Source organism: Quercus lobata, chromosome 8 (genome assembly GCF_001633185.2).
Source record: "Quercus lobata isolate SW786 chromosome 8, ValleyOak3.0 Primary Assembly, whole genome shotgun sequence".
NCBI lineage: Eukaryota > Viridiplantae > Streptophyta > Magnoliopsida > Fagales > Fagaceae > Quercus > Quercus lobata.
The window spans coordinates 28979287-28992785 of record NC_044911.1 but is presented as its reverse complement, the minus strand read 5'-3'; the positions used below and the strand labels follow the sequence as shown (position 1 = coordinate 28992785).

Sequence of the window (13499 nt, the reverse complement as noted above, 5' to 3'; positions counted from 1 at the left end):
AATATACAAAGGAAACTAAAATTCATTTAAGTCATGAAATGAGCCTTTCTTTTTTAGGTCTAAGTGATGGTCGAATAATAATGACATCTTTTATCGTACCTCATGTTTGTAGTTTGATTGTCTTCGCAAAATCTATTGAGCAAATTCATAATATTATTAATGTTGAGAACCTTTCCAAATATTTATGTAAGTTTTAATGTATTCATTTAAAATCCAACCAAATTGAGAGTTTATTAAGATGTTGTTAAGTGTGGTGGGATATATTGAGTTTTAAGTAAATAATAATAATAATAATAATAATGTGGAAATCTCTTATGAAATTGTGTAAAATATAAGTTTTACTTTTACACCCATCCTTACAAATTGGGACTTTATACTTATACTTTAATCTCCAAAGTCCTACATTAAAATCCTGAATCTATCTCTAAGGAGTAGCCATACATTCAAAACAAATAAAGGGTACGAAAGTGTTGGGTTTATTTTAAATGTCAAGCTCAATAACTTAAAATCGAAAGAGACACAAGCCCATATTCTAGAGTCTTACTTCTTCGGTGGAAAAATAAAAAATAAATAAATAAATCATCTTTGCACCTTTTGGATTTTGCCTTTGGCAATCAGCGGCTTCACATCACAGGGATGAGATGAAAAAAAGAAAAATCCCTCAAAATCCTCTCCTTTCCTTTCAACAATACCCAACGACCTCCTCAATTTATTCTTATATATTTTCCTTCGTAAGAAGATTGAACTTATTGAGAAGACTAAACACTCAAACCCCTTGAAAATTTTCCTTTGCATTTGGGGATTTTCAATGAGAACACTCCGTACGTGAATTAAGTAGGCAAAAAAAAAAAAGCTTGCTTATTTCCTACTTTATGTACACTGGTTTTCTATATGAGATCACTCTCAAAAGATGAAAAAGACACTATTCTGATTTTTCCCCTCTTTTTGTCTTATAATGAAAAACTTTCTCCTTAGGGGACGAATTCGAAACTATGGCTATGAGTGCTCACTAGCAGAATTGTTTGTTGTATCCTGAAAATATGACTACCTAAACCATTTGCATCAAAGGATTCCTAGTGGGAGAGAAATCTATTCTTAAAAGGATAGCAGATTCAATTCCATGCTTCATCTCAACAATTTGATTAGTTCCTACTCTAAATTCTAAATTTTTATGCTATACTGAAATATCTCTTAATTTTGTTAATTAATTTGAGCAATGTTCATACAATATTTCCAACAAAGTGTTATGAAATATAGTTGAACATCAATCACATAGAATTATAGTTTCATCTCTCACCTCATCGTGCACACAAGCATGAAGGTGTTGCGAATCACTTTGTTCCTATTCCTATCAATTTCTTTTAATCTAAGAAAAGATTAAGAAGAAGACTTGGCACAAACAGGAGGGACAAGTTTGCCAGAAACTGTGGGATTAACATTGCACATTCGGATGTAATATTGACATCTTTTCTATTATATGTCAAGTTTTTTTTTTTTTTTTTTTTTTTTGAAGAACTATTATGGGTCCGTTTGGATACAATTTATTTTTGCTGAAACTGAAAACTAAAACTGAAAACACTGTAGCGAAATAATTTTTAAATGTGTAAATAGTACTGTGGGGCCTATTTTTAATGAAAAAGTTGTTGAAAAGTGTAATTTGTGGGACTCGTGAATAGTGTACAGGTGCACTGTTCACAGTTGACTTGTCAATCATTGTGGGCTGAACACGAAAAAAAAAAAAAACGCGTGAAACGCGAAACGTAGCTGTGGACGTGGAATCCAAACACATACTATATGTCAAGTTAATGTCGCTGATCTTCACATTCTGGCAAGGAATGCTTGTGCTACAAGCAAGTTTCATAGCAAGCTGGGTTGCCGATGTGCCCCAAATGATCTTGATGCTAACATTGCTAATCTGAACATGTGAGGGAACCCATATGCAAAAGAAACCGTCAAATCAATAAAACTTTTTGTCCAAGCTAGCTTGAATAAATAAATGAATAAAACCAAAGCTTCTGATGTACTAGATGGGATACGAGACAAATATATGATAGTAAACACCGTATTTTGTACCATTTATGACTCGGGCCCCTGTTCCCCAAAGATACCGAAATTCTAAGGCCCAAGGAAAATGAAGGCCAAGGAAACCCTTGGCCTGCATACACAGGCAAGGACTTGCATACACGGGTCTGATTCATGCGTATGTAAGCACGAACCTATGCACGCAACTAGGATTTCAGAAACCTATGAAATGCAAGTTTTCTGCATTAAAGACTGAGGTTTGGAATGAATTCCACATTGTCTGGGAGCCATTCCAAACCTCTATTTTTTAACTATATAAATCCTTACATGGTATATTTCAAAAACACAGAAAATTCTAAGGGAAAGCCTAAGATTTACTAGAAATAGTGAATCAAAGATGGAGTTTTTCACAAAACATCCTTAAGTCAATTTTATTTTAATTGGGACCTTTTTTGGACTTGATCCTTGAGTTTTGAAGTTTACTAATCATTTTTGTTTGGTTGTGAATATATTTGACTGAGGGGAATGGTCAAAATCAAGCAAAAGAGCTTTTTATTTTGAGGTATATGTTCTAACCTTTTTTTTTCCTTTCATTTATGCTTTAATCTTCTTTTCAATCTTGTTTCTTTGCTTTGTTTGTGTTTAGATATGTTTGTTTATCCTAGGGTTTAGTAGTTTTTGTGTTTAAAAACATGTTAGGTTGCTAGAATTGTCATTTTAAAGTTCTACTATGTTTGTGTTCTTGTTTTCTGGATTAGGGTTCTGCAGGGTGTGTCTACGTGTGATGCTTCCTACATGCATATACAAGCTCGAAGTATGCGTACGCATACAACTGGCCTACGTACTCGTGTTCAGAAACCCTAATCTAAGTTTTATGCTTCCATTCTTCTTTTCTTTTACACCATATGCCTCTGTTTTATTCCTTTTATGCTTTTTAAGTCTCTTTTCCTCTATTTAACTTTTTGTTTGGCTTTAACATGCTAGATTAGGGTTTTCCTCGTAATTCTTACTTTGATACCATGAACATGCATTCACATGTCCATTCATTGATGCATTGGTGCTGAGATGCAGTAAGGTAAGTAAGGTAAGTCATGCATTCACATGAACGTGCAATTGTTTGTTATAAAAGCTTTGCCTTCCTTTGATAAACATGTATATGCAAGTCTATATGCCATGCTTCGAATGATAACATGATTTGTTTGCTACCTATGTTTCTACCTTGATATATACATGTTCTTGCCTTGGATGTAATATGATGCTATGTAAGGTAATGTATGCTAGGTTGGATATGATGCCATGATAGCTGCATGCTAGGGTTTGTGATGATGAGATGCCATGATAGATGTATGTTAGGATTTGTGATGATATGAGATGCATGATAGATGTATGATAGGGTTATGGGATGTTTGATGTCATGTTGATTGTTAGATGCATGTTAGTGTGTGTGTGTGTGTAGGATACAATGTTGAACATTCCTTAAATGAGATTAAGATGTAAGATACAATGACTGAAAACCAACCCACGGGTAAGGCAGGGTTGGGTGCCTAACACTTTCCTATCCCCATACTTAAACTTTGAATCCATACTCTGATAGTAAGATCGGTCCTTTCACGTAAGGACACTATATTCATAGTTCCTAGACCATAAAACTAAGTGACAACTCCTTTATTTCTCCGCCCCGGTCCACTCGGCCGAGGCATTCTCCCCAACACCACACATTGCGCACACAATGATCATTCTTGGACATGTGTTATGTATGTGTCGGTTTGCACTAGATGCAAGTCAAACCCAACACAAAAGACTACTGAACCATTGAATTACTTCTTTTTTCTAATATTTTTGTGAAGTACCTTTGATTGGCATTGATTGTGCGGGCAATCTTGTTGGTCTATAAGAATGGGCGTGCAAACATTGTTCATGATAATATCCTCAAAATGCAAATCTGAAGCCATACCACTAGGAGAAGATGGCCAAGTTTTAACCCTAACACCATTCATTGTATTTGTAAGGGTGCAATTTCTCACTGTAACTCCTATAACAGGCTATTCATTATGGTACTTGCCTAGGCTTCCAACACTTATGCCATGGCCAGGTCCACAGGTCATGTTTTCAACATTTATTTGTTGGCTTCCATCACCAAGGGAGACACAGTCATCCCCAGTTTTAATGTCTGCGTGAGTAATATTGATCCTACTTGACCGGCCAATATGAATTCCATCAGTATTTAAGCTTTTTCCGGGTGCATTAATGGTAATATTTTGTAAGGTCACATTCTTGCTATTCAATATGTTCATGTGAAAAGACTTGCTGTTCAGTGATGTTATGTCTTGAATCTTCGAATTGGTAACCCCAGTGAACCGCAAATTCTGTGCATAAAATCGAAATATATACAATGAATCATATTTCTAGCTTATTAAATTTTCAATACAAGGAATTACGCAAAAAGATGTCAAAATTGAAAACATAAATACCTACTAAGAATCTTAAAATTCAAAGTCTAAGAATTATGGACATAAAAACAACACAACACTGCACAAGAAACAACGATACGACAATTCTTAAAAATTTAGAACACAAAAACATGAGGATATAACAATTTATTATTTAAAAATCTTTTGGCCCAATATATTATTTATTTATTTATAAGAAAATTTTATATTTATTTTTAAGTGAATGACCTTTGAATCTTGATATTTCTTACAAAAATATCTAAAATTTGTTTCTCCATCCTCACTTAAGTTGTATTACAAGTTTTCTTAATAAATAAAAACTGTCGAAGTCTTTAAAAACATATATAGAAACAAAGGAATGTTTTTTTTTTTTTAATTTTAAAAATGATAATAATTTTTTCTTCACAACACACCAAGAACATGAATGCAAAAGTGTCTCCAATGCCTCTAACACGAATACATGTCTGGCAAAACAAGATCCTCTCCAACGAAATTCATTTCACGGTTAAAATTTTATTTTTTTGGGATCTAGCAATCTAAAGAATGTCAAATCATTTAAAATTGTAAATAATGGGAAATTGAACAAAACCTTGTATTAGTAATATATTTAATCTACACTTATAAAATAGATCCATTTAAAATGGAGATGATCCTATTATATGTGTTATGTTAGACAAACACGCTAGAGATTTGGGAGTGTCATACGAGACAATATATAGCACATATACTATGGGCAGTGAATCGCATATCCCAGTTTTTGCACAATTATTTTGTGACCAAGCAAGTGATCCTTGGCCATCAAAAGTTCCACCTCCTGATACCATCAACCCATCAATATTTTGGAAAACAGTCCAATGGTCCTGCGGGTTGAACTTGTTGAGGTCAATTGGAGCCACCATGTATCCTTGAACCAGAATACTGACTGATGCCTTGCAGGGTCCTTGGAAATTCAATGGACCAACCATGTGCTTTCTCTTTGGTATCACAACGGTGCTAGGATCTGTAGATGTGCATGCCTCTTTCCAAGTACTAGTAATAGCCTAAGCATCAATCATGCACAAAACAAACTTCAGAAATCAAATGCAAAAGGCATTAAATGAAAACATTTTAATAAGTTAATTTCAATGAAACTCTCAAGAATGAGAGAAAATTTTTTTACCTGCCTATCATCTGGCTTGCCATCAGCCTTTGCTCCATTTTTTTTTTTTTTTTTTTTTTTTTGATACGCTGCTCCATATTTTATTACGTTGATATCTGCACCTTGGGATTTTCTGATTAATGCAAGCCAGATTATCATAAAGCATACTGCTCCTATGGTAAATTTTGAATCCATGTTGTATTTCTCTCCTTCTTCTTTTTATTTTATTTTATAGTATCTATTTTTTTATGTAACTTCTTTTAGTTTGAATCTTTTAAATAACGAAGATGTAAGTCAACCTTAAGGGCTTCATTTATGGTGCAATCAGGGATGCTCAATAACCACAAAAACTTCAACCTAATATTAGGTGGTCTTATATCTTTGACTTTAAAAAAAATTTATGTATGTATCATGTATGTTGGTGGTAGTTTTCGTTTCTTTAGAGTAAAATGATCATCCATTATCAGGGTCATTGTGCATGCTTAATTAATTTACCAGCAGGCTTCTCGGCTCTAAAAATTCACATGCATGAACAATCACATATTATAAGGAACCACTTGTGTTGTGTGGAAGCTTATTTGACCTCCAGCCATTAAAGCCATTAGTTCTTGCTATTTAGATTTTATGTTACATTTGAAAGATCATGTATGATGGACAAACTATGAAACTATTCATTTAGTCAAACGTTATTAATAACATAGGTGGTGATAAAAAGAGAGTTTAGATAAGATGGTAGGGTCAAACTTCCACATCAAGATGCAGTGTATTCTGATTGCATATCACACTGGCATTAAAAATAATTATAAAAAAATTTTAAAAAAAAAAAAAAATCCAAACCGATCACAAAAGTTGGCATTTTATCTTTAAAGACATTAGGTACTTTCACTATAGGTATATAGAATGGGGGAGACAAGATGATCTTTTAGTAAAATTTGTTAAGCTACATATATATTAGAGAAATTAATGGACCTATTTTATATATATATATATATATATATATATATTTGGTATGATTTTTCTTGAAATCAAAGGTTTGAGTTCGATTCGATATTGCCTCAACCCTCAATTAAGAGGTGACATCATTCAACTTTGACTAAAACAATAAATTCGAATGCAAGTGAGATTAAAAAAATAAGCTAAGACTTAACTTCAACTTAAAATAATTAGTGGGTTTTAGTTAACTCAACTGATAAAATCTCTGATTGTTAAATAAAAGATCTGGGATTCAATTCTCACCTACACCAAAAATTAATTAGTGTCTTTGTCTAATGATAAGAAGCTATCATCAGAAGCAAACGTCATATGTTGAAACTCTCTCAAAAAAAACTTAAAATAAATAAATCACTCACTCTCTACATCAACAGAATGAGCTAAGTTCTGAAATGTATTGAAGACTCCACCAACTTTAGTCTCAAAGGTTGTCACCGACATATATATCCTACTACTTGTCTCCTTCTTCTTTTTTCTTCTTTTTTTAATTGAATAGTTAGGGCCACGACAATTTCAACCTCAACATCTCCATTGAAAAAGTAAGACTTAGTATGGTATATTAGATTCCCCAATTAAAACTTGTATCTAAGTTGGAAAAACCATTCTTCTCAACAACAAATGGAAAAACCAAAAGATATAAGTTGAACTCTACTGCACTAATTGATATTAACTAGTATGTAACATGTGCTCACGCACGAGAATGATCAATTGTAGTGGTGCTATTGACGTTAGTTTAGGTTATTAAACATATAGGACATAGTTGGACCTGGACATTTGGAGGTACTAAAATAATTTTTCCTTACAATTTATATGATATTGGTTACACCAAGTTTTTCTTTATATTGCTACTACTTATATAATTTTGAAAATCACTATTGAATACTACGTAGACAATATCAATTCACAATTATTGTCTATAAAATTCTACTGAATACAACACACAATAAAATAATAAATTGGTTAAATAATATCTCCTAAATTGAATGGGGATAGATGCATAAAATCATTCAACTCAATTACAGTTTATTACATTCAATATCTTCGCATATAAAATATCTGAATAGAAATAGTATAAAAAATATGCTCATTAGTTGAGAGAAAAAATAACAACAAAAATCTAAACAATTTAATTTGCATGGAAAGTTAAAAAAAAAACAAAATTCAATTTTGTTCTCTAAACTTGGGTTAATATATATATATATATATATATATGTATGTATGTATGTACAGACGTACGTTCGTACAGACGTACATACGTACTACCTAATTAGTAATGAACCATACATAGTCATAGTATATTACATAAATGGCTTATAAATTTGAATTGATTTTAGTTATACCAAAAAAAAAATTCTCTCTTCCTCTAATTTTATATATAGAGTTAAATATATAATTATATATTTATATTGGACATCTTGTTTTCTACACTAAATTAACTCATTTGACACAAAAATTAAAAAACTTAAATTAGATAGGACATTTGACACAATATTAAACTCTAATTGAAATCTAATTTTTACACTGAATTAACTCACTTGCCTCAAAATTTTAAGAACTTAGATTGGACAAGACATGTAACGTAAAATTAAATTTTAATTGAATTTTAATTTAAAATTTATTTAGATTTTTTCCGAGTTTTGCCTATATATATATATATATATATATATTATAACTATTTACTTGATTATAACTTTTTACTTGATTGTACACATGCTATTTGGCCATCTAGTATCCATAGAAATCTTGACAGATGCATCTCCATTACACACGTGCCTTTCTTTGGTAGGCCAATTTTAAAGTTAAGAACAGACAACATTTACTAGGTATCTTCAAATGGAGACTTCATTTCAACATCGATGTTATCTAATCATGAATTCATGATGGGAAATTGATGTTGAAATTTGGAGCCCGTTTGGTAAAGGAATTTAAGTAATATTATTTGAGTATTTTTTATATGCGTATGGATAAAAAAATATGTTGAAATATGTGTAAAATTATTTAAAATGTGAAAATATATGTTTGAACTTGCTCGCTAAATAGGGCTTGGTATTGCTACGACAGTTTGACAAATCAAAATAGTTAAGAATCTTTTTCTTTTTTTCTTTTCTTTTTTTGAGTTCTTTAATGTACTGTATGAATAGTTAATCCCTTGCTAGCCCGGATGTGTGCTAATGTCTGTCTGGTCTAACGTCTAACTCACTGTTGTAAAAAAATTGTAATAGCAGGGGACGAGAAAGCTGGCAATGAACATGGAAAATTGAATGAAAGAAATGGAATGTAAATTAAAATTGTAATGATATTTCTTTCCCTCCTAAAACAATTCTATCTACTCCAGTCCACATTCCAACCAAAAAGATTACTAAAGAACATATGGACACAATGATATGGTACTCCAGTATATATATAGACTCATGTAAAAGAATACCTACATATCATAAAATTGTTCCATCTTTTTCTTTTTTCTTTTTTTCTGTTGGCATAGACATCCTTAAAATAAGTAGAACACCATCTTTTCTCAGCTACGTGTACCTCAAAATGAAGTCCTGTTCTCAGTGGCAGTCTTGATTCTGCTTACAAAATCATCAATCGTCATTGTTCCAAGCTCTCCTCCAAACCTAGATCTAACTGTAACAGTTTGAGTTTCAGTTTCCTTGGGGCCCACAACAGCCATTAATGGAATTCTTTGCTTCTCTGCATTTCTAATGAGTTTTGGCAAACGCTCACCATGGCTAACTTCAGCTCGAATGCTGTTTGCTTTCAATTTTTTTGTCACCTCATTGCAGTATTCAAGCTGTTTAAAGACATGCAATTATTTCCTTTCAACTCATTTCACAGTAAGTTTGGTTACCCATGATAGTTGGGTTGGCTCAAATTGTGCATACCATCTAATGCACAAATTCATCATCTTAAATGGAGCCATTGGAAGAAATTAGTCATCACCAGACTGATGGGATAGAAAAATTCCTCAGAATTTCATGAAACACCCCATTTCAAACGGTATGATGATGGCTGCCATGCTTAAACTGTCCCATTTATTATGATGAACTTATGCATTATATTCTATGCAAAATAAAAACCGGGCTACACAAATTGCTTAGATAACCAAACATGCTCCATAAATCTACCTAAGAGAATATATACCTGGATATCTGTAACTGGTAAAACTCGAGCTTGGACAGGTGAAAGCCACAAAGGAAAATCCCCTGCATAATGTTCTATGAGAACTCCAAAGAATCGCTCCAAGGATCCAAGTACTGCTCTATGGATCATGATAGGTCGCTTCTTTTCTGAGTTTGAGTCAACATACGTGATGTCAAATCGCTGGGGCAAATTAAAATCAACCTGCAAATGTTGAAAAGAAATATGAAGTTAAACAATCAGTGCTTTTTATATCATTCAAAAGAATGCTTTGAACCTGACCAAACACTTTTTAAGAACTATCAGAAGTGTGTGCATATATATATATATATGGAAAGTGAGAGAGAGAGAGAGAGAGAGAGAGAGATGATTTAGACAGTCTAGCTGCACCAATCTAAATGCACATCAAATTCTGCAGATCTTTTTGAGTTTAGAAATTGCCTGTATGGTTGAACATTGCCACTTCCTTCCAAGAGCATCCTCAATCTTGAGATCAATCTTTGGGCCATAAAAGGCACCACCACCTTCATCAAGTTGATAGCTCCACCCTTTATCATCCAAAGCATCTTTAAGGGCAGATGTTGCTTTCTCCCATATATCATCGCCTCCAACAGCTTTCTCTGGTCTTGTAGAGAGATTGACTTCATACTTGCTAAAACCAAATTGCAGTAATATTTCTTCTGTAAGATCTAGGACACCACTGATTTCATCTTTGATTTGATCCTCTAAACAAAAGATGTGCGCATCATCCTGCAAAAGGGGTCCTGAGGTTAAACCAAAAACCAGGTCATATATGCATGTTGTGACAGCAGAAAGAGGGCCAACTTCTATCCACCTTTTCTGCTATGTTATAGTCACTATACAACACCATGAAGACTGACAGTTGGCTTTGGTCTTCCTATAATTATGAAAGATCATATGATTGGAAAAACATCTAGGGCATTTGAATGCATGGAGTGACAATTACAAAATAAGAAATAATAATATACCTGGGTGAAACCTCTTACACGGAAAAGGCCATGTAAGCTTCCAGATAATTCATATCTATATACTGTTCCCAACTCTGCAACTCTAATAGGAAAATCCCGGTAAGAGTTAAGCTTTCTTTTGTAAACTAGAATGTGGTAAGGGCAATTCATTGGTCGAAGTTGATAAAGTTCATCCTCGATATTCATCTGATCAAACATATTCTCTCTGTAGAAATCCAAATGGCCACTGATCTTCCAAAGGTCTGCCTTGGCCACATGTGGAGTATACAACAGATTATAACCACGTTCAATGTGTATTTTTTTCCATGAATCTTCTATTATGTGCCTCACAATAGCACCCTTTGGATGCCAGAAAACTAAACCACCACCAGCTTCATCCTGCATAAATGTAGCCAATAAGCTAAAGTATAGAATGAAATCAGCAATCTAACAACAAAATCGAATTAGATAGAAATTCTAACTAATTAATCTGTACAAGCAGCAAAGAACAGTATCAGTTCAATGTAGAACAAGTACCTGTATGGAGAACAGATCAAGATCTTGGCCAAGGCGTCTGTGATCCCGGCGTCTAGCCTCCTCTTTGAAATGAAGGTATGCTTTCAATTGTTCTTCATTTTCCCATGCAGTGCCATAAATCCTCTGCAGCATTGGTTTCTTTTCATCCCCTCTCCAGTATGCACCAGCAACAGATTCAAGTTCAACAGCTTTCCTGTTAATATTTCCAGTAGATTCAACATGAGGCCCAGCACAAAGATCCCACCATTCATTACCTGGAAAGAAAATAGAATAATACAATCAGAAGATTTAGATAAGTTCACATCTAACTGCATACTACTTCATTTAAAATCAAACTCTACAAAGAAAAATTGTTACTTGTCTTGCTACAATAATGGTTAAAAAATGATTAAATTCACAATTTCCTAATAGCTTACGCTTTTGGGACAATTCATAATTTATCATGGTTTCAGAGCAAGTGGTCTTGAGTTTGGACTGTGTCTTTACTCTATCTCCCATTTTAAAAAATTTAAAATCCCACATGTTGGGCACCACTTATTAAGGGGGAGTCTAGGTGCACAAGTGAGGAGTGTTCAAATAACGGTTAAATGTTTAAATTCAGTATTGTTTTAATAGCTCAAGCTTTTGGGGCAATTGGTAATCTTTCTTTTAACAAATTAAAAAGACATTATACTTAGACAAGCAGTATAGCAAAGGGGATGCACATGAAATGACAAGCTTTAACTAAAGCACATAAGACATGGGGAACAATAATTAAAAGGCAGTGACAAGTCATACCAATATGATAGATGGTAATGTGGTCCTCCTTAATACTTTCCAAAATCTCTATTTTGTAAGGTTCATTGATAGCCATTATTCTTCTCTGAGCTTCATCTCTTGAAACTTCTTCTCTTATAAGTGGTAAATTTCTAGCAATGATCCGATCCTACAGATGGATGTAAGAAATAAATTCTGTACCCTGAAACCATAGGCTAATGAATAGTTTCCAAAGCTCGTAAGCTTCCATTCTAAAATTTCAAAAACAAGAAAAAGTTACTCATAAAAAAAAGAGTATACTTACCATCTCTTTCTTGATCCTCTTCAAGTCTTTATCCGTTAAAGGCTCAATATCAAAATCATAATAAAATCCACTATCTATCCACGGCCCAATCGTCACTTTCGCATCCGGGTATAGCTTTTGGACAGCCATGGCCATCACATGTGCACACTATATGTTGATGCAAATAAATCAATCAGTCCCCCAAAAACACTGTACCAAGAGTCATAGTCCCACTCGATGGCACACATACATATATTACTTAAATTCGTAGAACAAAGTAAAGATGTGAAACAGTAAAATGAACTGGTATCTTGCTGGGCTATTAATGCAAAGAAAATTGAACCAATTACAAATAAATTAAACACTTATATGTATTTTGGGCATACAAAAACAAAAACCCCTTTGTTTAGATACCATTTTGTAACATAAAAATCAAGAATAAAAGAGCCATAAATAACCCAAGTTCACAAACCAATTGCTTTATCTACCAATGACAATAAAATAAAATAAAAAATAAAAACGAAAGAATTATGAGCTTTTTGACAAAATTAAAATTACCGTGTGGCGGATTCTGAGTAGATTCTGAGAGGATTGGTTGGTGGGAAGGACGAGTTTCTCTGTTTTGTCAATCTGGGTTCCGTCGTTTAGGGAGAAAGTGGCAGTCTGAGTGTGAGACTGAGAAGAATCGGTGGCAATAGCACAAGCTGGAGTTGCGGTTGAAAGTTTCTTCTTGTCGTTGTTGTTGCTGTCGTAGAGGCAGGTGGGAATTGAAACGAGGCGTTTTAAAGGGAAGTGGGAGAAGCTGGGTTTGAGGAGAGATGTGGATAGGAAAGAGTTGGAGGAGGAGACTGCCATTCTCACACTGGGAAGAATGACGTTTGACATTTCAGCTTTTGAACATTCGTGTGTGGTGGGAGTTTTGTTTTGGTTTTGTATTGTTAGGGGGTGATGGCAGTCATGGTCCGTTTGGTTGGTGTGACGGAAAAATGGAAGGGCAAAAAATAGGGGAAGGATAGAAAAATGGAGAGATAAAAACGAATTTCATTTATATCTTTTTTGTTTGGTTGTGACTAAACAAATAGAGGAATAAAAAAAATTGAGTTTGTATAAATTTACTTATATATTATTATAGAAAATGACGGTCAATTAAAACCAAAAAAGTGACAAATAACTATAAAAAAATAAAAATCATCCAATTTATTAAAAAAATAAAAATC

At 33.4% G+C, this 13499-nt stretch overlaps 1 protein-coding gene and 1 pseudogene across 1 annotated transcript; both read right to left on the bottom strand.

The window, feature by feature from the left end:
- Positions 1-1377: 1377 nt before the first annotated feature.
- On the bottom strand, positions 1378-5805 carry LOC115956697 (annotated as a pseudogene).
- Positions 5806-8857: 3052 nt separating this feature from the next.
- LOC115957311 (threonine--tRNA ligase, chloroplastic/mitochondrial 2-like) lies at positions 8858-13255 on the bottom strand. Its single transcript, XM_031075534.1, has 8 exons — positions 12841-13255; positions 12304-12450; positions 12021-12168; positions 11244-11497; positions 10728-11105; positions 10180-10488; positions 9742-9942; positions 8858-9391 (listed from the first exon to the last, which is right to left on the bottom strand). Exons 1-8 carry the CDS (start codon positions 13165-13167, stop codon positions 9131-9133), a joined length of 2025 nt encoding a protein of 674 aa, XP_030931394.1. The 5' UTR covers positions 13168-13255; the 3' UTR covers positions 8858-9130.
- Positions 13256-13499: the final 244 nt, after the last annotated feature.